At 41.2% G+C, this 27506-nt stretch overlaps 1 protein-coding gene and 1 long non-coding RNA gene across 2 annotated transcripts in view; one reads left to right on the top strand and one right to left on the bottom strand.

The window, feature by feature from the left end:
• The window catches only part of LOC112549980, a 36056-nt gene that overhangs the window by 474 nt on the left and 8076 nt on the right, over positions 1-27506 (top strand). The window contains exons 2-3 of the long non-coding RNA XR_003093643.1: positions 6671-6794; positions 19173-19355. This is a non-coding gene — a long non-coding RNA (uncharacterized LOC112549980). The remainder of the gene's footprint in view (positions 1-6670; positions 6795-19172; positions 19356-27506) is intronic.
• TAGAP (T cell activation RhoGTPase activating protein) overlaps positions 1117-27506 on the bottom strand; it is a 53642-nt gene continuing 27252 nt past the window's right edge. The window contains exons 3-12 of the mRNA XM_006021920.3: positions 10982-11023; positions 10393-10477; positions 10231-10284; positions 9502-9568; positions 7500-7669; positions 6567-6728; positions 6240-6349; positions 5318-5513; positions 4478-4595; positions 1117-3525 (exon numbers count right to left, since the gene is read on the bottom strand). Coding sequence (XP_006021982.1) covers positions 2297-3525; positions 4478-4595; positions 5318-5513; positions 6240-6349; positions 6567-6728; positions 7500-7669; positions 9502-9568; positions 10231-10284; positions 10393-10419 — 2133 coding nt within the window. The 5' untranslated portion in view covers positions 10420-10477; positions 10982-11023 and the 3' untranslated portion in view covers positions 1117-2296. The remainder of the gene's footprint in view (positions 3526-4477; positions 4596-5317; positions 5514-6239; positions 6350-6566; positions 6729-7499; positions 7670-9501; positions 9569-10230; positions 10285-10392; positions 10478-10981; positions 11024-27506) is intronic.

Below are 27506 nucleotides of genomic sequence, written 5' to 3'. Positions count from 1 at the left end.
AGCCAGCAGGAGGCTCTCTTGTGCCCCAGCCAGCTGGCTCAGCATCTCCACACGCATTGCTGTGCATGAAAAAACGCTGCAGCAGGATAGTACTTGTATTTACAAGTATTAACCTGCTGCAGAGTTTATTAGTTTCCTAGTAGGAGCACATGTGTAGATGTCAGGATGTTTACTGCAGAGCTAATTAGGCAACTCCACAGTAAACCTTCCATGTATATGTGCCCACTGAGTAATACTTGCTGCCCAACAAGGTGTAATTCACAACTTACTTGAAAAGCAGAGCTCCTTGTGACCCTGTGGGAGAGGCATGTCTGAGAAAGGTTGGCGAGTGCCTGTTTACACTCCAGGTATTCTGGTGGGTTTGCAGAGAGGGGATGGGCAGCTCTTCTTCATGATATTATCAAGCCCAAATGATAAAAAAAAGAGTCAGGTACCAAACCCCCCCCCAAAAAAAAATAATGTTAGAAAATAAATCTGAAGGGACCTTGGGAGGTCACTTAGTCTATCCTCAAGGCAGAACCAATGCAGCCACATACCCAAATCATGACACTTATTTTTTGAATGATACATTTTGGGGTTCTTTTATTTGCTCCCTAGTTTCTAAATCTTTAGTGGTAGCTTGATGATACATTCAAATGTCCCTCTGTAAGCATGAAGGATAAATTATTATGTTTTTAAAAAGGAAAACTGATTGTTTCACATATCCACTCATCTCCAGAAGCAGTGGATTCAAGTAAAACTTTAGCTTGCTATGAACCCATAAGATCTGGGAACAATGGCATGGTTTACTGGAGGAATTGGCTCTGGAAAGCTGCTGACTCAGTTCCCTCCGATCATCTACCTTATACCCACATTATCTAGTCCCCACCGGATGCAGAATCAATCCTTTCAGACTTCTTCTTAGACCTATAAGTAATATTATTTTGTGCTGCTGTAACTTGGTTCTCTGGCAGAGAATTTGGCCCTGAGAATATAGTTAAAAGGTCTCGTAAAGGGGAAATGGTAATAACACATTAATAAATAGTAACCAGTCAGTCTCCTATTATGTGCATATGTCATGGTCTATGGATAGTAAGTGTTCATAAAAAGAGAAAGACAATGAAGAAAATATCCTTGTCATGCAGAAAAGTGCTTTATTGTAGTGAAATCATGCTGGAATAAAACTAGAAAAAGTTGTTCATCTCATAGTTCAAGATTACTCTTAACCAGAGATCAGAGTTAAGTGCTATCAAAATAGAAGTTGATACATATAACAACAGACTACACTTCCAGTCATTTTTATATTTATAAAGTTAAAAGGACACTGCCAAGATGGGTTTTTTATAATTAAACCCTACAGGAGGTTATAACAAGGCTTGAGTCAGAGAAGTTGATGTACAACATTTTAAATTTAATTATTCAGGAACTCTAAAATGGAGAAAATATTCCTTCTTTTCTTCCACCCTCTGCTTTGTCTATTTAGGTGGTCAAGGCTTCAGGGCAGGAATCCTTTTTTCCTTATGTAGGGACTTAACAACATTCACATGGCCCTGACTGAAGTTACATAATGGTAAGTGATAAGGCAACTATGATAACCAACAAAGAGGGAGAATTATTGTTGAGGGAACAAATCAAGAAAATGCTTCCTGATGAGAAAGGACAACTTTCTAACAGCACGGTCTGAGAGACCTGGAAACAGTTGCCCCAGGAAAGTGGGGGAAACCCTATCACTTTGCGGCACTGAAACCCAAGAGGATTTCTGGACATAAGGAGCAGTACTGCATTTAGCAGAGGGTGGGAAAGGACTGAATGATAGAAGAACTCATTTCCATCTCTAACATCTCCAATCCTGATGAACTGTCAGCCTTTAAAGACATTTAAAAAAAAAAAAAAGAGTAACAATTAGCGAAGCATTGAGTTAGAAGGAAACAAATTTATGAAGTGACCACATGGAGCCTATATACCTAAATAAGAGAAAAGGAAGCTGGGATAAGTTTTGAGCCTCCCAGCTTTGAACATGTACCTTTAAGTATAGAACTACAACACTGTTTATCACACAACTCTTGCATAGATTTTCAGCCCAATATATTATGTACAACATATACAATTTTTTCTATATTATAATATACTATATTATAATATACTAAGAGAACATGCTAATGTTGGGCAGACGCTTGCTTCAGGAAAGCTTTACACAAAATAAGTATTCCTGCCAAGCTAGCTTATTCCTGGCCCTTTTAAAGTGTTATGGATGATGAGCAAGCTATCCATTTTTACAATGTTTACTAGTCTGTGGTGTTGCAAATGAACAGACTATCTAAACATAGGATTCCTTAGCATACTGGATCTGGTCAACATCAAAGATGGGCTGGCTGCACCGTCGAATCAGATATTCTTGTTTGTTCTTTTGATAGGATTCAGACATGGCTCTTAGACGATAAACTCGAGGGGTTACAGGTAAACTTGCCCGGGCATTGATCCCAACAGCAATGTCAATGGTTTCAGTTTGTGCCTGAAAATCCTTTACCATAGAAAGTCTGTCACTGAGTAGGTCCTTCTGATCTGTTGTATCCTCCTTATAGTTGAGACGTGGATGAGATGTTAAAGAATCTTTATCTGACATACTTGATCTCATGGTTTGAACCGTTAAGCTACTATATGGAGGAACTTTAGCTGCCAGGCAGTTTTTAGTTGCCTCTTCATAAGATGGGGGTTTGCCAGGATTCTTCTGGTCCACTTCTCTAAATACCTCATCAGCTGACCTGAAATGTGACCTCTGTTGATGCTGTGCAGGCAATGGTTTGTCATCATCAATACAGTTTTCTTGGACTCTTCTGCATGAAAACTGTTTTTCCTTCTTGGAGTCCTTCTTGAAGCTGTCTCTCTTGCGGGTTGCAAAAGAGAATGACATGGAATGTTTTTTGATCTCTCGGTTGGGTGTACTGCTTTCCTCTGCAGTCTTTGTGGAAAAGGACTGGGGTCTATTTAAGATGTTTCTCTTGGGGCTGGCAGGAGAAGCTAATGGTGAGCTAGTAAAGACAGAACAGTCAGAACTGGATAAGGAGCTATCCAGCGAACCACTGGAAGATGTTTTGGGTAGAGAGTCTGATGGCAAGTTGGTTTTCACTTTTAGATTTAGTGGCTTTTTATTCCTATACTGGCCTCCAGGAAAAACATGTCCTGGCAGTTGCTTTTCAAGTTCTGGTTCCTGAAATACCAGCTGTTCCTCTTGGGTGGTGAAGCTGTCCTCGCTTTTAGTCAGCTTCTGGCTCCTTATCCTGCCTTCGGGCCAGTCTTCAAAGGGCATGTCTGGCTCTGAGAATCGTCTGTCCATTGAGCTGATGAGCTTTTTAAAAGGGACAATGGAAAAGGCAGAGGGGAGTAGGCCCCGTGGTCGATGGCACTGTAGCTCTCTGCTACTCAAGCTTCCTGTGCTCCCTTCGGTCTGCTGGAGCAGGTCAAGCTGGGAGGTGCTAGAATGACATTCAACCTCGGGATCTGGGCTGTCATAAGCAGAGTCATTTTGCTGAGTTGTAGATATTAGTTCTGTGGGAGAGAAAGAGAACCTGTTAGTTTTTGCATGGTGTGATAAGTCCTATTTGAAAATAAGCTCAACTTTGATGGATGGGCTGATTTTTATTAAGTCACAGGCCTAGGAGCCCGATTCTCAGAGGATATAAACAGACTTCACTGGAAAAATTGCAGTGCACAACATCTGAGAATAAGCTCGTAGCTTCTGAAGAGTTCTTATCTGACAAATTTAGGGGGTTCAATTATTTAGGAGTTGGTGTGAGATAGCTCCCTTTGAAAGGGAACAGCATGGACTTCCATCCCTTCCCACTCAGCAGTAGGCAAGCCAGGGTCACAGCACCATTCCCTCTTCCTGAGCTGCCAGTGATGAGAGGAGCCTAAGATCCTTGCAGAACCTCGTGCCTAATTTCTACCAAAGAATTTATATAGAGGAAGGTTCCTGACATCCCCTCCCTCTTTTACTACTGTACAGGGGCAGGTATAATCTGTCCCTGAATGTCGCTCAGCCTTAAGAAGTGATCTCAGCAGGAGCTACACCAAGAGTTGAGGGCAGAATGTGGACCACTAGGAGGGCATTTCATGATCATTATGGACTCAAAACTATGAGTTGCTGAGCCCTCCTGTGAATTGATGGCAGGTCCATTAACTTAATTGGGAGTTGAGGACACTCAGCAGGACCATGCCGCTCTATGAGAGCGTGGTGATGTTATTATTATATAAATTGCAGGAGCAGCAAGTGCTTAGCATTTGGAATGAATCCAGTCCTGTTGGCTACTGTTACCTAAGTGGCTCCCTTAGCATTTTGAACACATTCAGTTAAAACAACATTGTAATGTTGTGTCAGGTACTCAGCATATCTCTGTGCTGTCTCTGAAATCTTAATATGGTAAATACAATGAAGCTTCAAGAACTTGAAAGAGTGGGTCTAATAGACCAATATATGAAGTCAGACAGTCCATTATAGTACCTGTAGAGCTGTCTGTGCATTCCAGTGAATCATCGGGTGATAGACTGAGGAGTGAAGATATTTCATTTCCAAATATTTCAAAGCAGTTATCAATGAGGAATTCCACCAATGCCTTCACCTGTGCAAATGAGACAATTTGTTTCTTTGTTAAGTGAGCATTTGAACCAATAGTTTCACAAATGTCATTAGTTGTTGTCTTGTTTTGCAATTTAAAATGCAACTTAACTCTTTTAATCCAAAGGGTCAAAAGGAAAGGTTTAATATCTAACACACTTTCACACTGCTGAGCACTGCTTGGTATATAAAACTGTAGCAGTTGTGGTTGTTATTACATTAAGGTAAGTCACTGCATTATAGAGAGTTCAATGCAGTAGGTAGCAAGGTATCTTTGAAAAGCACTGTGCTGAAAGATGAAAGGCTAGCAGAATTGAATTAGCCATGGGACCACTTTGGAACATGGGTCCTGAAACCACAGATATGTTGATCAGCCCAATATATACCTGAGAAGACTTTAGCTTCAACTGAAAGCTCAAATAGCACACATGGAACTTTGACTTGGTATGTATATCATATATCAACATCTATCTATCCACACACACCCCCCCCCCCCCCCCCCCCCCCCCATATTGTATGCAGGAGTTAGAATGTCACCAGAATGAAATGTAGGCTAACCCATTGTTTGTACCATGTTGCTGATTCCCAAACATCAGTTCAGGGTGGATTCTTAGATATTTAGTGGTGTTGTTTCTTTTGGAATTTGCAAGGAAATAATAATGATAACAGACTTCAAAGGGAATATTACAACACTGGTGGGTAGCCCAGGAATGAAACTCAACTAACCTTGTCATTCATCTCTTTCTGGACTTCCAGTGGTAGGGTACTGTTACGTTGTGGATTCAGCATGTTGGGACCAATGCAAATAGCAAGATTGCTGGCATCCATCTTGTTGACCTTAGAGTGTTGGCTGATGCGATGAAGTACCAGGACCAAATGCTTGAGTAAGAAGAGATTTGGCCTTGGTAGTTTGTCTGCCACCCTAAGTAAATGTGAAAAATGTAAAATTAATTCAGGTTACAATGTTTCTTTATTTGAGCAAGTTTTGATGAAGTTCATGCAGATAGAACTTCCTCCAGAAAGAGGAAGGATTTTTTTTTAATAAAACCGTTTTACAAATCTACCATTCAGAAATCCCCAAAAGCAGCTGACTGTCTGGCTAACCACAAGGTCCTGACCAGAAAGCAAAAATAACGATATTTTATGTTTTAAAATGAATCAGTGAGCATTGTTGATAAGTCACATACAATTGAGATATATTACTGGAGTTTTTTTCATAATACCAATGACATTTAGCATTTAAAATTCTACAGTCATGTTAGGTAGCTTTAAAGTTATTCCATATCAATCAGCTTGTAGCTGCAGTTGATAGTTTGCTATTTTCTTCGTAAGAACTCTTGTTTTCCAAGGACCAGACTCAAAGCCCACTGAAATCCCGACTCCAAGTCACTGTGCACTTTAATCTATAGCTTTAATTGCCAAAATATTGCAAGTCTGTTTGTTCGTTATTCTAATAATCTCTCTCAAATATATAGAAGAAGAATTTCAAATATATCTAAGAAGAAATGTGGCTCAATGCCATCTTCACTCCAAATTAAACATGGTAGGAGATGTATCAACTTATATAAATGACAAAAGTGTAAACGAAACTATAAATTTCTAAGACGAATGCACTCTCCCTATCAGTGGGATTGGCTGAAAAACTTACTCTTTTACTCCTTCAATTTTATCCTCATGGCTCAGCTTCTCTAAGGCTGTCATCCACTCATCATAAAGTTCAGATGACAGCAGATTATGTGGAATATTTCGGAGGAAATCCTGCAAAGAAAAGATCTTTAGATAAGCGTTTGGAAAATATGATTCATATGAGCCTCCCTGTACTGACTCAGCATAAGACTAATCAGTTTTAGCTACATGATATGTGTATACCTGTTTACTGCTAGAAACATACATGTGTGGACCCAAAGGATGTCAACCCCAATTTGCTCATTCTTATTAGAAAATGACTGCCAGAGCTAAAATCAGCTGAGTTTACCTTAAGAACCACTGCTAATAGATGCACAGTTTTGCTTTCCAAGGCAACTTCTACACCTGAATTCAGTTCTTCCTTTAACTCCTTGCGTGCTTTTTCATTGGCAGCTTTTCTGAATATTCCTTCAGTGAAACATCCTTTAAGGTATAGTATATTAAGAATATCCTACAAGAAACATGAATAGAGAAAAAAGAGGAACTGTTACTTTATTAAGGACAAGTCACAGAAAAGGTAAGCAGTTTTATTAAAGATAAAGCATGTTTTAACTGGGAGCTACACTGTTTGTAAAGCAGAGTGCTATGTAGTGCTTGCTTACAAGAGGGTATGCTTTAAAGGGCCTGGTCTTCCTCACACAAGCATTAGTTTTACACCATGGTGTGAACTTTGCACCTGAACTCTTTCTCTGTAGTGTGTCAAACCAAGCCTCTCTGTCCTCCTGAACTTCACAGCTAGAACTCATGAATTTTCTTCCTTTTGGAAGAAGTTTAATTTTTGTAGTCATTTAAACAGTTGCTTTACAAGTCCCTTTGCAGACTCCAGTTCTCATTGAAGATGAGGTACCAGGCTTTTTTAGAGTACAGGAAAAGTCCCAATGGCTATCATCATTATTATTTGTACTTTTCATCAATAGATCTCCAAGTACGTTACAGGGGAAAGTAGCATCATCCCCATTTTACAGGTGGGAAAGCTGAGGTACAATGACACAAAAATGTGATTTCCTCCGGGCCTTCTGCAAACTAGGAGCAGAGTCAGGAATAGAACCCAGCTCTCCCCAAAGTCAAATTGAAATGAAGTATTCAAGCAGGGCTCTCCAGGGATTGTTCTGGGTCCAGTACTGTCCCAGGTCCCACGCCAATGCTCTAGTTCCAATATTAAAATTCCTTACTTTACAATCAGGAAGTACAAAATGGCTATGCCACCCAGCCACTTGCTCACCTGAATTGGTTTAGGGAGTGTGTCATTCTCACCACAGATGATTGCCAGAGGCTGACCAAACAAAGAAATCTTTAGGTCAGATTCTGTTGATTCGGAGGATTCTGATATGCTGGAGCTCCATCTCAGCATGGAGGGCCATGATATAACCTTCTTTCTTTTCTTATTACTATCTGGTGCAAAAAAAAGCAAAACAAAAATAAGGAAAAAATGCCAACACAAGAAAGCTCTTACATGTATACACACATCACTCACAAGATGACATATACCAGGAAGAAATGATACATAATGTGCATTTGAAAGCTCGAACTAAACAGAGCAAAACTAAACTAAAAGATAGCTAAGGCGTTACTAAGGAAACATAACCTCTAAAAAACCTCTAAACTAAAACTGTGACAAGTCCTCCAAAGGCACCACCTTTCCTGTTTTTATGTCACTGTTTCCTCTTATCTTAGAACATTTAGAGTGGGAACACAGAGCGCACAAACAATGTCAGAGACATTTTCAGCATTTAGGCTTGTGTGATAATTACGTCTGTGCCAGGTCCGCAGTCTGCAGAAGTCAGAATTTTCCTTCTATCCGCTATATTTGATCCCACTCAATGTCCATTTTAGTGGAACAGCACATTTGGGAAATCCATCTTTTCAGCATCGGACAAATTATTGGCTATGAGAACATTCTTTCATATCCTTCACTTCAAGGAAGTCAATGGCCCACGCCTATTGCATTAGCGCTCCCCAAGTATCATGCTATGAACCTTCATGCATTAACAGGAATAGACCTTTTCAGTTTGGGAATGGGTAGCTCAGATCATCTGCACATGCTGTCTCTGGCTTGCTGTATTACAACTATGGAGATATGTCACAGGGTCTCAACCCTCTGTGGCAACCAGGTTCCACTTGTGTTCATGTCAGCTTCAAACCTTCTTTCTTATGCTTTAGAAAAACAAATGCTGTGACTCAGTGAGCTAGAACTCTTGCTATAAGACTTTGCTAGCCAGCCACTTGCCCTGGTGTATAAAAATATCACGCCCTGCCCTTATCTGCTTGAGGTTCAGAAATCTCTCAGGAATGGATTTGAACTTGGATCTTACATGTGGTGCCATGCTGCAAATTTTAAGAGCATCATGAACTGTATGTTATTTTTTTCCCCAAATAATATAGCAACTGCATTATATTATTGCAGTGTTTTTTAAACAAGTTGCCATCTTCGCAGACTTGGTACCTTGCAACTCCAAAATGGGTACTTTGTTATGTGAACCAGTACTCAACAAAACTTGCACTTTGTGGCTCACCACAAGTCACTGATCGCAAACTGTTAAAATCAGTAATAATGTCACATGATGTGATACTCTCACGGATACCATCAATCAACAAGAAACTTGGTTTTTCTGCTTCCGATGCTACTGCAGCCTGAAGATGTCATGACCCATTGTACAAATTCAGGCCTGTTCCTGATAAACACACACACAGGTCTGTCCCACAAAAAATTCTACATACAAGTGTTTATATGTGGACAGTCATGTCGCTGGGGTCACCTAACCCCAGTTGTCTTCCTGCCTAAAGCGGGGGGGCTGGACCCGATGATCTGCAAGGTCCCTTCTAGCCCCTAACAATCTATGAATCTATAAGGTCAGAAGCTTTGAGGGATGGAAGGAAATACATCTGCAGTTTCTACTGTGCCCAGGGCTTATCCATGGTTGCTTAAAACATCAGCAAAACCATTACGGATATTTACAAAAGCAGCCTGTGAGGCTAGTCGCATGAGTAATGCCCAAGCACATGAGTGAAGGCTCAAAATCTGGCTGCAAGGAACAATGAGTTGAGTGCCACCTATGGTCAAAAGAGCAATAACAGTAGCTTTAGGTAAGAGGAGGTGGCAATATCCTGTATTTTAGTGATATATAATATATTTAAATTTGTTAAGTGAAGGAAGCAGCTAAAGATGTGCAGAACAATTGGCTCACAATATTTCTTTTGGAGGAGAGTTTCTTTTCAAAACTTACCAATCAGATGGCAAAGCCCATCTTCACTTTCATATGGTACCAAAAGCTGGCATTTCTTGATGTCAGCCTAAAATAAATGGTTATCAGTTACAAAACTGCCACTTACTGATAAAAACAATAATCAAACCACATCTGGAACTCAAAAGATGGTGATAAACTTTATGTACAAGAAGAAGACAGTAAAGCATTGAAATAATTATCTCTAGAATTACATTTAATCTCTCTATGACATTTGGAACAGACAGTCTAGGTTGCAGCAAGGAACATGGGAACTGAGGTGCAAATTGTCTGCAAAATTGAGTAGTATCAAATGCTTCTGAGGATTCTGTAAGGCCCTTACACTATGCAGATATGGACTAATCAGCCCCCAAATTCGTTCTCATTCTGATCTCTAGCAGTTAAATAATGGCTTATGCCCTGAACCACAAGTTTTATTATCCCTTCCAAGCTTGTGTTCCCATTAGTGATGATATATCTCACTCTTCTTGATATCCATAAAGAAGTCCAATCTCTTTCTGCATCTTGCTCTAAATTCACTTTAAATATGTTTACTTTTTTCAGAAGTGGTTCAAAATTAAGTACACATTAAACAAACAAGATGCAGACCCTCAGCTGGTATCAGTCAACAGGCCCCTCTGTCAGGTGGGCCTGCTCTGTGACCATCTGACTCCAGGTCTGTTGGGGAATTACACATCAATATACAATAGGAATTTTTTACTGACTGCTTACCTCTGATCTGCACTCAATCAAAGCCTCCATGGTACTGACATTTAGTGTTTTTGACTAAGGAAAAAATAAAACAGAAAACCAACTGTGAGAAATGCTATTTTTAAAAACCTCCATGTAAAAAAATTAATATATTGACTCAACAGGAGCAATAATGACACTTACTGCATTGCAACTGCTTAACACCTTCATTAGGAATTTAGCTGAAGGAACTTTACTGATTCTCGTTCCTTTGGCTTCTTGTGTTTGCCTATACAGAATGAATGGACAAAGAAATAAGTATTACAGGCAGTAATATTTAGCTAGTCTTTTATCTCTCTACTACAAACCTATAACATTTAAAGCTTATCTTGAAAAAGAAAAGGGCTCCTTTCAAGTTAATTTCTTTATTCAGAGCTCATCATAAAACACTGTTAAATTGAGACTGTCTGTAATGCATTTAGTTCAACAGCTAGAGCTGCATCTTTCTTTCTCTCTTTCTCTCTTTTTAGAAAAAGAAAAAGCTTTTGGTTTTCAGAGCATTCAATGAACAGTTAACAAACGCTGACAGCTTAGATCACCACAACAAAACCAAACATAATCTCGGTGCTGATTTTCAAATTCAGTGCTACATAACTCAGTCCGCTGTGCAGTTACATTCAGTAAAGCGAATCCTCCCCCAGCACATATTTCTTTAGATCATCTAAATATATTGTGGTACATTAACATTAGTGTTGACTGTATATATTCAGTTCAGAGGCAGTGCAGGGCTTACCAGAGGATTGTATCCAGCCAGAGTTCTTTCACCTCAAGTGAACTGTTGAGACAAAAAGAAACAGCATGACGCTCTGCTGCTATTATTCCAGTGGAGAGACACAGGGCGACTAACCCGTCCTACCCACATGCGCTGCATTATAAATGGAGAGTGGGGGCAGGTGGAAAGTCAGAGAAGAGACAGGAAGAAGCGTCATGGGTCTCTATATGCAGTAGCATATAGAGACTCTCTTACAGAGGCTTCAAAATTTAGGCTTCCTCTTTCCTTTTAGGGCTACTGCTGCCGTTTTTTTTTCCCTGTAAGAAAAAACCCCCCCTGAGAGATGTTTTGTACGGAAAAGATGAGGTGTGTAATAGGTAAACGTTCCGTGTTGTGTCATTATCATCAGGTGGGATGTGTGAAAAGCATGCTGCCATGTAGTGTGTACAGATGAACTTTTTAAAGGGCACTTGGTGCACTCTGTCATATGACCACCTTAGCAGCATACCCTACACTTTTGCAGCTAAAGGGATAGTGTGACATCAAATGTAACCTTATATTTAGGCTTTTTGAGCCAAACTGTGCATTCTTTTTTAAAAGCTACAAGCTATTTATAAGCAATCCCAAACTTTGAAATATTGGGATCGTGCTAGAGAAGCTAAAATTGACATCAGCTGGACACTGATTACAAATGTATGTGAAATATATTAGACAATCTGAGGAAAACTCAAAAGATAAGCATGCTGAGTCAAAAGCAAAAGGTAAATCAGATGTTTAAATGTTTTGCTGTTTTTATAAATAGGATCTCTGCATTTATTAATGGCATCAATAAGGAAATAAGTTTGACATAAACATATTTAAACAAGCGATTTGAATTTAGCCAAAGAAAAGTCAAGAGATTGATGTGAAAGCTGCTTCTTTTTTACCTTAACAGAAGCACCTCTGTGTAATAAGTCGAGTTTAACACTGTGTTCTTCTGTGGCCTTGGGGAAGCCACTTAACTTGTGTGTCTCAGGCCATGGGCACATGAATAGTCACTGTGAGATAAAGAGGATCAGGATTTACAGCTCATCCGCTACTCCATGGTAACTGCCATGTGCATGCTGTTATGTCACAGTCAGTGAAAGCTAGCATGCAGAAGCTTACCTCCCCTGCTTTGTGTCCTCTCCTGTTGAAGCTGGGCCACTCTGCAGCCAAGAAAACCTAATTCATGGGGGCATAAAAAGGGGTTGGAGAGTGACTCCAGGCTGAGGAGAGCTGAGAGCCCGTGTCTCCCACTTCCTGGGTGACTGCTATAATCAGTAGGCTAGTAAAAAGAAAGTAAGCAGCTGGTGACAGCTGTGTTTTAAAAGACTAGAGCTCCCCAGTCACCCCTTCATGGCACTGAAGTCTAGGTGTGGATTAGGAGCTGTGAATCCCAGCCATGCATGGACACCTAACTCAGGGCTGCAGCCTAAGTGCCTGACATAAGTAGTGCAGTCTAAGTCTGGTTGAAGGGTGGGATACCAGGTGCCCTCCAGCCCTATTAGCTCCCTTACACAGCTGCCTACTTAGTCCTGGAGCAGGGTGCCCACTAGGGGTGTGCAAAGCGAGCCCTATTCACTTTGGATTCAGCCTGAATCAGGGACAGTGATTCGATTTGTTGATTTGGATCACTGTCCCTGATTCAATTAGGCCGAATCCGAATCTCAAGATTCGATGCTGATTCAGAGAATCAGCAATTCGGACACAGACACAGCTTTAAATGCTTTTTTCTACATACCTCAAGGTATCAGCGCGGCCTGTGAACGCTGCGATGCTGGGGCAGATGGAGTGTCCCACAGGAGTGCGGGAAGGGTCCCTCTATATGCTCAGCGATTGGCTATGGGGGGACCCTGGGTGCCTCCCCAGACCCAGGAGGCACCAGTCGCTGAGCTGGGAGGGTGCAGGGAGACCCCCATGCACTCTCCCCAGTGGACCGGAAGAGCTTCTGGTCCGCTTCTGGTCTGCTGCTGAGTACACTGGGGAGCCCCCTGTGCTCCTGTGGGATGCTCCATCTGCCCCAGCATTGCAGCATTCACGAGCCACCTGCTACCTAGAGGTATGTAGAAAAACCATTAAAAGCTGTCTCTCTCTCTGAATACTCGAATCTTTCTGAATCTCTCGGAATCAATTCAGAGGGTTCTGATTCGATTCAGAGAGATTAAAGGGTCCTCTGATTTGATTTGGATTCAGAGATTTGGCCACTGAATCGGGCTGAATCTCTGCCAAATCGAATTAGGGACTGAAGCTTTGCACAGCCCCAGTGCCCACTTTTCAGGGGCTTGAACAGTCAGTGATTCCATGCCTAAGCCTCTTTTTGACTCTTTCTCTAAGATCCTAGTTCAAGGTCACTTAGGTCTAGTTCCTCAAAGGTAGTTGCATGCCCATTGAATTCAGTTTGCATTTGGAGTGGCTAATTTTTGTGAACAGAAACCCAAACTACAGATATAATTTCCTAAAACCTGCTAATGCCCATATGGAAATCAATGGGAGTTAGATACCTAAATATCTTTGAAGAACTGGCCTTAGTAACTCATTGGCAGAGCTGAATTAGAACTTAGGTTTGCCGGTGTCCAGTCTCTTGCTGTAATCACTAGATGACCCAGAAAGGGTCATTCTGAAAATACTCTGCCCACCAGATGCCTCCTGAAGTCGATGGGAATTTAGTGTACAGAATGTTTTGCCAAACTAGGTCTGTAGGCTAAACACTGTGTGTGCAGACATATGTGCATTATAAGGCTTTGAATGTCTGAGCAGCAATATTTGTCACTGTGACTGGCAGATTGTTGGCACTTCATCGATGTGTTAACACAGATTGCTATATCTCTATGTAACAACATCCCCAGATGATCAGTCCATAGGAAACTATGGCCATAGTTTGGGGTGGGAACGTGTAAAATACTAGACAATGTGAGTACATACTTAACATTCCTAATTACCTCCTTCAGTTTCCAGAGATGTCCATATGGTGTATTTCATGAGCACTCAATTCAGGCAGAAATGATTTAAAAGCAGCTTCTTTCACTGTAAGCAGACAACCTCCTTCTCAAGAGCAGGTGTCTTAAAAAAAGATATGTTTCTGTGAAGCTGTGATATGGTCACGTACAATTAACAGGATCATGGTCATGAAAAGGCAGCATTAAATTATGCGGTCTTGACTTTTATCAAGCCCTGCAGAACCCCTGCACATGTCCATGAGATCCAGGACAGCTGCTACAAGGATGACCTTTCATTCAGCACCAGGTGGTCAAAGGAAGAAGGGGCCTCACAATGTGAACTGCCCTTGAATATAGTGGCAGTAGTAGTTTCACAGCTGGCTCACCGAGCCTGTAAAAAGTGATGCAGTAGCAGTTGCCAAAGCTGCTCTTCCACACTGAAGGTAATAGGTGCAGGCTAAAAAAACTTCCTCCATGACTCCAACACAGATATAAATTTAAATCTTGGAGAACTTAGACATAGTTTACATACAGTACTGAGAATAGTATCTCTGTATCACTTAGGGTAGGATTTTGATTTACCATCATATACTGGTACAACTCCTAGAATTAATCCAATTATATGAAACTACTATGGCTGGGTGCATGACTGATTGGATAACACTATACAAAACATTAGTCATCAATAACTGAAAAGTCATGCTGGAAGGGAGTATCAAATAGGTCTTTCCAGGGGTTTGTCCTGGGTCCAGAACTGTTCAATATCCTCCTTAATGACTTGGAGGATGGAATTGAGTGTAAATCTGCAGGTGGCAATTTACTGGATGGGGTAGTAAACACTTTAAAGAATAAGATTAGGACTCAGAATGAGCTTGGGAAGCTGAAAAAATAGTCTGAAGTAAATAGGATGAAACCAAATAAGGACAAGTGCCAAGTCCAGCATTTAGAACAAAACAATCAAATGCACAGATACAAACTAGGGAGTGGCTGATTAGGCTGCAGTACTGCAGAAAATGAGCTGGGGGTTATAGCTGATCACAAGGTGAATATGAGTTAGTGTGCTATTTATTGCTAGGGGACAAAAAGAAAGACTAGTAGCATTCTGAGCTGTATTAATGGATGTGCTGCATAGAAGTCATGAGAAGTGATTCTTCCATTCTGTTCAGTACTGGGTGGGGTATCACCCAGAGTACAGTGTCCAATTTTGGGTGCTACACTTCAAGAAAAATGTGCGCACACTGAAAAGAGTCCAGAGGAGAGCAAGGAAAAGGATTAGAGGTCTACAAAACATGACATACAAGGAAAGGTTGGCAGAACTGGAATTATTTAGTCTACAGAAGAGAAGACTGAAGGGAGGATTTGATGAGTCTTCAAGTACAAAATACATTGTTAAAAAGAGGATGATGATGATGATTTGTTCTCCACAACCTCATAAGACAGGGAAATAAATCATGGACTTAAATTGCAAGAAAGTAGATTTAGGATAAGTATTAAGAACTTTCTAATCCTGGATGTGGTTATGTACCGGAACAAGTTATCTCGAAAGGTTGTAGAATTGCTTTCACTGGAAGCTTTTAAGTGCAGGATGGACAAACATTTGTAAAGAACAGTTTTAATGGGAATGATTCTGCCTTGAACAGGGAGGAGGACTAGATGAGCTCCTGAGGTCCCTGCCAGCCTTATATTTTTATGAGGCTATGTAAGTGATATAAAGGTGCCTGATGACTTGTCTACACATGGAATTATCTCTGTGGAATGGTTCCTGGTTAGCTATCCCTGATTAACTGTAAGTGTGAATACTCTTATTCCAGAATAAGTGTGCCCACACGTGGAGTTATTCAGGAATAGGTGCAGGCTTTACATTTGCACCCTTCCTTAACCCAAATTTACACACACGCAATACTTTAATGCTGGTGTAGCTTAACTGCCTTCCCAGATGTAAATGATTATGCACTTTTATACTGACATAATAAGAAAAGCTTGTGCCACTGCTTTTAGTGTACTGCTATATTCTATGTGTGTGTGAACAAGGTCTGAGTGCTGGGACACAAGTGTGTGACAGTTGCTCTAAATTATGGTACATGATGAAATAATGCAGCAGGAAGCTTGCCCATCCATGGTTAATCCTGCAGTGTATTCTCAAGTGTTTTGTCAAAGCAGGCTCAAGTGATAAGGCTTCCAAATGTTTTCAGCCAATCAAACAGAATAACTTTTTAACAGATATTTTTTTCATGGTCACTTAGATAGGCATGGCCACTTTTCTGCAGCTCTCAAATTACTGATATTGCTGTACGTGAAGGACCTGAGACAGTGACAATGAAAAGGAGCATCATCTGGGAAAAGAAAGTATGTGGAGACTAGTGGTGAACAAAAGAGCGATGAATCAAATAATCAGCTGCTAAGGTTTCTTTCAGGGAAGTGTCCGTTTTTCTTCCCTTAGCAAACCACAAATGGGAAAATCCCAACCATGGCTAGCTCTTGTTTATTTCAATAGGTCTTTCACAAATGTTCAGCCTGATGTTTTTATAGATTAGGCTGTGGGTGAACCTGCTTTTGTTCTGATGTCTTACTAATGAGAAAACTACATAAGTTTATCTGTGACAATCCATATAACAGGATGCTACGAAGGCACTTAGGTCTTTCAAGCCCATATATAATCCATCAGAAAGAGCCAAGTTCTACATCATTGCCTCTTAATGTTGAAATGTAGTTGTAGTCCAGTTTTGTCTCACTGGCACAATTATTCTCTCCCAGGGGAAAAAAGAACCAAAATAAAGGGGACTGTTAAAACCAAAGATGGGGTTTGCTTTATTTTATTTTATTGGAAACTATGGTGCTGCACTGCCAGACTTGACATGAGATTCACAGAGCACAATTTTGTTGTAGCTGAACTGGACGAATCACACTCTTTGTTTTTTTTTTAAATGTATCTCTAATCTCATTCTATTCTCTGGTATATGTGAGACATAAATCTAAGGTATGAAGTTGGGGGTAGTCACAGATGGATCAATCTCTGTTCTACCTGAAATGGTTTAGAACCTCAGAGCTGTTAACTGAAACAGCCCCTGCTGCTAATGAACACCAGCGGTTTGGATGAAGTAGGCTATAGATCCAGGCCAAACCTATTTTTGCAAAACACCCCTCTCCACTCAATTTTCTTCACCCATATGCTGCAGATTTTAACCCTAATCACATATTAGGATCAAACTGAAGGGTGAGTTCACTACAGTTCTCTACATTGTTTTGCAGTTGCACAGGAAGAGGTTATAGCTAAAACATAAACTTGCAAATATTTCTCTGGGGAAAAAGTGTTTTAGGTGCCATTCCAATGACATCTTGCTGGTATGCAGTATTATTTGCATTCACTTTATTCCTCCAACAACTTAAGATAAATTGGCAGCTCCAGTTTTTTTCACTGGGATTTCAATCAGCAGCTGTATAATAGTTCCATACTGCCCTGCATGGGGTATGGAAGTCCTGCCCATGTAATTTTCATTCAAAACAGTGTTCTTGTTGTTCTTCAGTTGTTTTCAGTGGCTGGCTTTTGTGTCCCAGATATACTTCAGAACCACAGCTACAGCCAGCAAAAAGGATTCTGGGAATTTTAGATGACTGCTCCTTGTAACTGAGATACAAGAGCCCTTTAATTTAAGAAGAAATAACATAGGTGGATGACCAGATAAGCTGAAAGGGGAAAAGAGGCACAGAATAGTGTCAGAGAAGCCTACTTGCTTCATTATATAGGATACCAATGTACCTTGGACCCTAAATGTTTGGTAGCAAAATTCCATCTGGAATAGGATCCAGTCCTTAGCTGAAGGGCTATGTTGCTAGTTCTAATTCTAAATGCAATGCAATGAGAAACTACTTAGCTGTTTTTTGTTATAGCCACAAGTTTGAGTTCTTATTCAGCTTCAGTTCCTTACCCATTTTGGTAGCAGAAGCCTGGGCACCGCTTTTTGCCAAGCTCAGTTGTTCTGCAGGATAGGCAGTACTGTTTATGCATATTGAAACCAGAGAAGTGTGAATCTTGGTTTTGCTTTTCAAGGATTCATGCAAATATTTCCTTTAGATTCTGGTGTATGTGGGTTGGTGCCTTTCCAAACTCTACATCTTGAGTTTTGCTTTGTATTCAGCATCAGACGGATTCAAAATCTCAAAATAAAAATCAGTGGAATTCAGACATAACCCAGTGTCCATGTCAAATTGCACCTTGCTTCTGATTCCCACATACACATTGTCTCACTTTCACTCAAATGGTTTGAAAATTTTCATGGGCCTTTGGACATGTCTGATATGAGTTTGTAAGAACATTTCATTGTGAAATTTGTGGTTCATGATAATAAAAACAAGAAAAGAAACCCTCGGCTCAGGAAGTTGGTGATTGGGCAAAATCTTGGTTCTTAACCTGAGGTAAGCCACCCCTTCCTAAACTATTGCTTGAAGTATACTGAAGTAAGGAATAACCATGGCAGATGACCTCCAGCATGAAGAGCAGGTGACTATATCCTCAAAATCATTATTACAGTTAATTTCATACTAGTTATCACAATAGATCGGCTAACAGCTGTCTACTGAGTTATTTTATTAGCCTAGGAGTGATTATTCTTTAGCTCAGTTTTGAGGTTTGGTAGAGTAAGGTGTGGCTTCTCTTTCCTGGGTTACAAGCAAGACTGTCATGAAAAACTCTCACCACCATGATCACTGAACATGCACTCTCTCCCTCAGTCCTGCCTTTCAAACAAATGGAAGGCTGAGGCAAGTTTATTTTAGACATAACTCCACTGACTTCATTCAAACTTCCTCCAGGTAAATTTGGCCAGCACTTTTAGTTATTTATTTGCTGTGGCCTGTTGTGCTCCATGTACTTGTGCATGCCTGTGCCCCCATACAGGCACAAACACATGCATGCACATGTATACACACCTGCATGTGCACGTGCACATGCATGCATACACACACACATGCACGCATGTGCAGCAAAACAAAATGTTCTAAGAAAATCAAGATGGCAAATGAGAAATGACGGTGGCCAAATTAGATTGCCATCACTATTTTGTTGCTATTAGTAACTGTGGCTGTTTGAGTGTCTGATGTAAACTCTCCATCTTTGCATTGCTATCACCATTTTAAAATAGGATTGCCCTTTGGGACCTTTGAAAAGGTAAATGCTTTGTATGGAACAGAATACTTTCACCTGCTCCTGGGTATTTGGAGTCTTCTGGCAAATAAGAATGCTATTTTTCTTTTGAAAGGGGTTTGCAGGGAACGGGATAGAGCATGGCTGGAGTGCACTGCCCTGTAGTGATCATCAACCAGAATTACCACACTTCGGGAAAAGATTCGAACTGGCAGAGATTACAGAATCCCAGAGGCTGTTCCATGTTTTGCTGGGAAGATTGGTTCCCTTTCTCCCGCTACCTGGAACTCGAGCAAAGGTGAAGCTATGGCTTTGTATCTTTCCTCTACTGAAATAAAAGTCAACATGTGTGCATCTCTGCTGGTCCACTTTTTAGGAAGAGAAGCTGCCTTGTGACATGGGGAGGGCCAGAGTGGATGATCTCATGGACCCATTGGACAAAGTATTGCCTACAAACTCTGGAGACTGGACTTGATGGCCCAGGAGGCTTTTTCTAGACCTATGTTGCATATGTTGTGTTTGGTACCAGATGTGATATAACTGAAAATAGACAATGATAATATATGGTATAAAAATAATTGCTATTGGCAATGCTTTGAGGCCATTTTCTGGTTCATTAACTCTTGACTGAGGTTACTAATCAGATCACAATGTTTGCTTTTTCAGAACCTCTCTCCTCTCCAACTTCCTTTTAAAGATTTGTTTTGGCTTTACCTTTTCTCTCATTTGTAAGATGATTAAGATGTTACTTTGGGAATGTTTCTCTCTGAAAACAATTGCAGTGTGTGGTCTTTCAGTCACAAACCACGCCTTATTTGGTACTGACATCAAGACTCCCCATAATTATCTCAGAAGAGTCTTTTCCAATGCACTGAGATTTCTGTGAGATATCTCATGGAGTCATGCTACTTTTAAACAAGGCAAGAAAGAGCTCTGCTACAAAGATGTTTGTTCAAAACTCCACTGAGTAACCTGCATGGTCTAAAAAACATGTAATAACATTTATGCAAAGCAAATGTGAGACTCAGTTGCAACATTGCACCCTAATGTAATTTGTGCAACAGTGTGGTCTGCTTGTAACTTGTGCAATTTCACTGAAGAAGAGTGTTCACATTATATGCATTATTCTGTAGTACACTATGTCAAGGCTGAATTACTCTTACATTTATAAGGTATGCATTCTCCAGTTAAACAGGTAACAATGTGTCTCATGCACCTAGATTTATTATTGCATCTTTCACTAATTCCAAGTATGCATCTGCTGACCATAATGGCCTGGAATTACTGTCAAAGTCAAACCACCTAACAGGCTGGCACAGTTAAGGCACCCAAGGCATGCGGTGATTAGCATCACATCCAACTGCCTCTGGCTCCCCAAGCTAAATTAGCAGCTATCTATTTATAGCTTTGTGAACTGGAGGTGTCTTGCAGCCTGAGGGCCTCAGACTCATGCCTCTTAAGCCACAGGAAGCTTTCTTACCTCATCAACTAATGCTTTTGCTAAATTATTCACTTAGACATGGCACATCTTTGTGACTGACTATTGCCGGTGTTGTTTTAATTCAGCCGGTGAATGATAAATTGCACTTGACCTTGGCTTTGAGAGACATCTATTACATTCTGAAAGCTCTCCCTTTCACCAGTTTTACTTCTTGCCATGCAGCCCCTCTGCTTATGGCCAGAAGCATGCGTTACCATCATGGGAGGATCTAGAATTTTGAAAAGAGTGGGGCACAGGGTGAGGTGCATCATCATGTATAAAACAACACACATTTTTCTCTAGTTAAAAATAACTAGAAGCTTTATTAATATTCTGGGGGCCTACAGCTGTATGATTCAGTTTAAGACTGAAGTAAAACAAATATAACTTAACTGGAATGAGTTAAAAGTAATCTGCAGGGCTGTGAAAGAGGAGCTTCATTACCATGAGCACCTAACAGACAGCAGAATTACAAAAGAAAGGGTAGCTTGATTGGTGGACTATCAAGACCATTAAAAGGAAGAGAGGATCGTTAACACCTATGGAATAAAAAGTTTAGAAGGGTTTAGGTAGATGATAATGAGTCATGAAGTCAAATAACTCCCTCACTGCTGCCACTGCCAGGCAGTTGGTTTTAAACTTTGGGTGGAGCAGGAATCAAAGGGGTGCAGGTGCCTCAGTGCACCCTCCCTCAATTGTGACAAGTAAACTTGTCACAATTGTTAGATTGACATGAATACATAAAGCAGATAACATTTCAGTGATAAATTTGGTAGGATTTTTCCTTCAGGTCTATTAGAGATGAAACAAGCAGGTTTCTCTAGAAATCAAATAGAATTACTCTAAAAAAGCCACCATGTTCAGTAGAGAATAAGCTCCTTTTTATAGAATTTTAAACAATCCTGTAGAATCTCACAGACAATAATAAATTTGATGGAAAATGCTATAGTCAGTTCAATATACTGTAGTAAGTTATTGTTCCTTTAGGCAGTTCCATAAAAGTAGCAAACCTAGTGTGGATGTCTTTTAATATATTGCAGTCACTTCAGTACAGACATACCCTTCAAATCATACCAGAACAGCTAAATAAAAGCAGTCCAGTTTTCAGAAGTGTTGAGTAGCTGCGGTAAAATAAATGGGAGTTGTAGCTGCTTAGTATCTTCTTGAACAAAGCCACTTTATAGGATAATGTTAGTGCCTAACTTTGGACACCTCTGTTTGCACATGTTTTGCTTATAACTTTTGCTATTGTTGTGCCCGATCCTGAAATCCTTTGCCCTTAACCAAACAATATCACCTGGCTAGCATTTTGTGATCCGACTGTTCTTCTTGACTGGAATTTGGAGTGTGCAGGAGTTTAGTTATAATTTCAGTAGCCTGTAAGATTAATGAAAGCCCATGCAACGTAAGGTGTTGGTAGTTTAGTTTGCACTTCATCTCCAATATGCTAAATCATGTTGGGGTAGTTGAACCCCCCCCATCAATGTGAACCTGATTGCTTAAGTTCCTATTCAGAAATAATCCTCCAAAAAGGAAATTAGTCACTCACTAGTTTTCATCTCTTCCTTCTCATTTTTAATCTTTAATATTGTTTAGCAGACTTCAGTTTTAGTTCCTTAAAATTGAACATACTTAGTTCTCTTTTCCTTTAATTTATGTGTTTACTATAAGATACCATTAACTGTATGAAGGCTCAAAGTTCATATTTTCCCGCCAAAAATCCTCAGAGTAGGTTCCTCTTCTTTTTTGTTGTCCTTGTAGATATATCAGAAGAGAGAAGTAACAGTGTTGGCCTGATTCTTCCCTACCTTGACCTTTTGCAGTCATTCCTATTTGGCAAAAAAATATGATCATTATGTTTTAGGTAGTGTTTTATGCCCAGGAAAAATGGCGACAATAGGTGCAGGAAGAATCATGATCTTAGTGTTAGATTATGCTCTCATAACAGGGCCTACATGAAAAAGTTCTACTGCTTTGAAATATTCCACCATTTTCAATGATATTTGCTGTCTATGTGGAATTTCTATTAGAAAAGGTAGAATTTTTCAAAATGATGCATGCCTCTGACAGTGCCACTGGCTGTAACCAATGAGTCTCTGTATCACATTGTATGGGAAATAGTGGAAACTGAATTCATCCATTCTCTTGATTTTCATACTTTGCCATTTCTCCCCCACTTATCCAATTTCAGGAGGTGGGTGCTCTTACATGGCTTTTGCAACTGGGATTAGAGGAGAAGTATGGAAATAGATTTCAAAGACTGGAACGACTGGTTGGGTTAGGCAGCTGTGGATAATAGGGTTTCACCACACTGGGGGACTGTTGGAGAGTTCCCTGGAATGTGAGATCAAGGCCCAAATCCTCAAAAGTACTGAGGTACTACCTTCCATCTAGTTGATGTAGTTAGGTTTCTCAATAGTGGGCCCAAGCCACTTGTGGAAGAAGTGCAGGCAGGTTCTTACAGTGACAAGTTGCCTCTCCTATGTTGACATTGCCCTGTTTATCACTACTATGTGCAGTTCAAAACCTCTGAGTCATGACTCAGGGCCACAAGTACCGTGGGAAAGTGAGATACTCTGCTCGATCAGTTCTCTTTGTTATTGGTCACTTTCATTTTTAGGATGGATGACCGGAGGTATAGGGAGTCTGCATGAGAATTTCTTGAGCCTTTTCTCAGAAATGAGTGAAATGCCACTTAGACCTCTGCTGATCAGTATAGGTGTTAAAAAGATCTGGAGGTAGAATAGGACAACCAAGTGCAGGGCAGGTGCAGACTTCTGGGTTAGGGACAGATGTTACACATAAACTGGTTTAAGTGATCAGAAAGTGGTTTAAACCTGCAACAGAACAGAAGTTCGGTGCACCTAAACCAGTCTGAAAATGGCTGAAACTGATTTGAGATAAACCTGGTTGAATGTAGTATCAGATTTAACTGATTTGGGTCAGACTGGTTTATGCAATGTCTGTCCCAAACCCCTTCCTGGTTTAGGTTAAACCAGTGTCCCCCAGCATCCCAGATGCTTTGTGGAACTATCTGCTGAAGCAGAGCAGGGTTGGCCCTGCCCCTCTCCTTCTTAGCCAGAGCACTATCACTGCTCCAGATGGTTGAGGGACTGCAGCAGCTGCCAGGCTTCCCTATCGCCCTCCCTCCCCACTGGCTGCTCGAGCAGGGATTCCCCACTCCTGCCCCTCTCCCATTGCAGGGACCCCAGGGCAGGGACCCAGCATCAGGTCATGTTTCCCCCACCCTCATGCTAGCTAATGCTGAGAGGTGTCTGTGTGGGTCTCCAGTTCCACTGGAATAAAGGCAGACAGCTAGTGGCTTGCAAATGCAAATGCACCCTGCAGATAAGAAGAGCTTGAAACTAATGAGAGAGATGCTTTCTTGTGGAGGGCTTGATGGGCTGATAAACTTTGTTCTGACAAACAACCTGCTGGGTGCAATTTGTCAGTTTTCAAGAGGGAACAGAGAAAGGTGTTAGAAATGATCTGGTTTGCAGACAGTACGAAGAAGCTGGGAGACAGAGACTGAAAAGCGCAGTATCAACAGATGCAGGGTCTAGCAACATTCCCGCTCTTTGAGAGCCAGCAGGGAAAAGCCTGGTACTGCAGGCCAGGGTGAGGGTTAAAATCCCTCCCTAATCAGAGCATTCTGATGGGGCCTGACCATATCCCCCGCAAGCTCAGCACTTAGGAAGGGAAGGAAGGGCTGCTCTAGCACCCTCCGACTTCTGGCCTGAGCCATTGCAGGCATGTGCTTGCATTTCTGGAATGAAAAGGAAATGTCTATCCACCACCAAATCGGTTCAAGATTTGCAGGTAGAATAACCTGCAAAGACTGAATCAATTTAGGCTCAGGCTTTTTGAATGTCTGTCCCTAGCCCTGGTGTGGCCTGTATTAGAAATACTGTGGGGCAGCTGTAAGGTTTGGATCCAGATTTGAACTGTCATAAAAAATAGGGTTAAGTAGTGTCTCACCTCCAAAAATATCAGTTTGCTACCCCCAGGGTCAAAGGTAGAGCAATTTAGCCTACTTACACCACTACAGGATCATACATAGGTATCAGACATTGTAACACTGGCTGTGTCCTATTGAAAAACAGCTCCTCCCCATCTCCCTTTGGAAGCTGCTCTGAATGCACATCTGTCCGTACCCTGAGTTTAAATCCCTACACATATCAGAAACAAACATAATGACACAAACCATGGTGTAGGCTGCAATGGGACACTTGTGCTACTGTATCCATGGTTGTTTGACTGAGATCCTTATGATCATTTTTCACTGTGCCATCACAGTGTGAATCTTTAGCATGATCATGGTCTGTTTGCAATATTACATGTCAGCACAAATTATTTTGTCACCTCAAATGTGGTGCATTAAAATTAACTTGCAAGACCTCCCCAAAACTTCTACACGAAGTGTTCTATACAATAGTGCTGCAATGTAAATGTTCAAATGCAAAGTCCCATTGAAACCAATGGAAATTATTCATGAAATAAGTAACACTTGAACGATAAAAAAAAAATCAAGACATTATCAAAAATGCTAGTTGAGAATGCATACAAGCAATTGTGTCTTTCAGAATTAATAAGTGGCACTTTCAAACACATTTTTGTCTGGAATAATATCAACCTTTACAGAGTTAAACCTTTGAAAATGCTGGTAACATATCTTAGCTGTTGCTGGTCTAATGATGCAGGGGAGAAACAGAAGATAAATCTTACTTATGCCTGTTTGTTTGGCTATGAATTCTCATTTCAGAGAAGGCTGAAATGATCTGGAAAATAATCTCATTTAGCCTAAGAAGCTGTGTGTCATTTCAGCCATATGAATTTTTTTAATGAATTGATATATGCTGAAAAACCTAGGATTGATAAAGGAAATACTGATAGATGATGAGACCCATGCTAGTGTCATGATGGCACTTGTAGCTATGACTCATCTGAAGTCAGAGAGGAACATATTGTGGTGGGCCAGTGGGGGGGTACTCCTGGGTTGAGCCACCCACCTCACTGTGCCTGACTTCCTTCCAGGCTCTGAGTGCCTCCCTGGGGGTGCCTTATGTCCAGCTGACTCCCTTCCTGGAGCACACCCGCAGGCCTGGGGGTAATGCTGCCATCACCCAGGGTCTGGACTGAATTTGGACCTGTGCCCCTTGGGAAACATAGGTCTAGTAGTCATTGAGGGTACTTGACCCACTGCAAGAACTTGGGGTGCTTTCCCTCAGTCTGAAGCACCAATAGTGGTCTGCCTTAGTCAGCTGAACCAAGGGGACCCCAAGGCATAATGTAGACCCTCTCCCAATAAGTCTCCCATGCTAGGTACAGAGGAGAACTTTACTGGTTACAAGGAGTAGGTTTGGAATAGGGTACAGGGTAGAGCAATACCAGAGAAATACCTCAGAGCAAACTGTGGCATGGTAACCTTTGGTCACACATGTGAGTTAGTGCAAGCTATATATCTAGTTAGATCTCAAGTAGCTTACTCACAAGCATCATCCAGAGGCAGGTGAAGATTCCCTGCCTCAGTTCATTGAACATGAGTTTCAAGAGAGAGAGTCAGTTTCAGATGGTCCAGCTTCTCTGAGAGTTCTCATCATGGCTCCTGCCCCACCTCCTGGGCAGTCCTTAACTTATATAGACCTTTTGACCTCATTTATCTGATCCAATGAAGGCCAGCAACTGTTGGCTGCCAGCCAACCAATTTGAAATGCATCACTGGTCTCTGGGTAGATTAGCAGGGTCTGTAGCCCCCTCCCAGTCATGATGACATCGCTTAGAACAATAGGGAGTTTAAGCCCCCACCCAGGTGTGTGAGGCCAGTCACGTAGGCAGAGGGAGCAGGTTTCCCCCTCCCTCAGGAATGTATACAGCTCAGGGTTCCCTGAAATCGATGGGGCCAGACGTATCTGCCCTCTGCAGTGACCATGGTAACCAAATTGTCAGATTAGGCATCTGCCTGATAGCAGAGTTTAGGGAGAGAGAGAGATGGCATTCTGCCATATACTCTTCTGGAGACTCATTCAGCCTTCCCATATTGTATGTACAGGGCATAGAAAAAGTAAAATAGGAACTGGCTAACATACAGAAAATGCACTTGAGTGTAGTGTGAACCAGTGAGAGTTGGTTGCTATGATAAGTGTGACTACATGTCCTCAGTAGGCTACATCATCTTCACTTCTTCCCAAGCCCAGCAGCTCATTGGGCTGGTGAAGATACATCACTTTCTGTAGTTGACAGTATACAAGGGAGTGATGTGGCCAGCTTTACATCTAGCAGCCTTTGTCTTCCCAGCCTAAATGACCAGGGTAATGGAACAAACATTGCTACTCATGTAAAACATTAATATAATGCAGTGGTGCTCAACCGTCTGTTCTTGTGGGCCAGATGAGTGATATGGAGCTGGTCTGCAGACTGGTTCTCATGGACAGGGTTAGCGTGTGGGCCAGATCCAGCACAGGGTTGGTCCATGGGGGTACATCAGTGCATCAGCCCAACCCCACTGGAAAGCCCATTTAATTTCATTGTTAATTCTGGGGTGTCATAAACCCATCTATGGGGTGCCCCCAGAGCTCTGTTTCTCCTTATTATCCCAGTGCTTGTCCCAAGGAATAGACTAAGGTTTCCCCTGGGATAACTCCTTAGTCCCACAAGTCTCAGCTTCACAGCCTTTATGCTGGACCCCACAGCTACAACAAGGGAATCTCTGCCAGCTCTAGGTGGTCTCCTCTTTGGCTTGTGCAAGAAATTTTAGGTCCCTCTTTTTATAGAAGAGACTAGCCTGAAATATCACTAGCCAGAAATGACTCTTTCCAGAGGCAAACCAGTATGAGGACAAAACAACAAAAGTATTTATTATGTAGGAGAAAAGAATTATGCAAGCAAAACTAACCATAGATTTGGAAATAGAAAAACAGGACAAGAAAAGTTTCTTACCCTCTTATCTCCCCCTGCCAGTGTTTTTAGAGT

This window comes from Alligator sinensis, unplaced genomic scaffold (assembly GCF_000455745.1).
Source record: "Alligator sinensis unplaced genomic scaffold, ASM45574v1 scaffold682_1, whole genome shotgun sequence".
Taxonomy (NCBI): Eukaryota; Metazoa; Chordata; order Crocodylia; family Alligatoridae; genus Alligator; species Alligator sinensis.
This window is presented reverse-complemented; position numbering and strand designations above follow the sequence as displayed.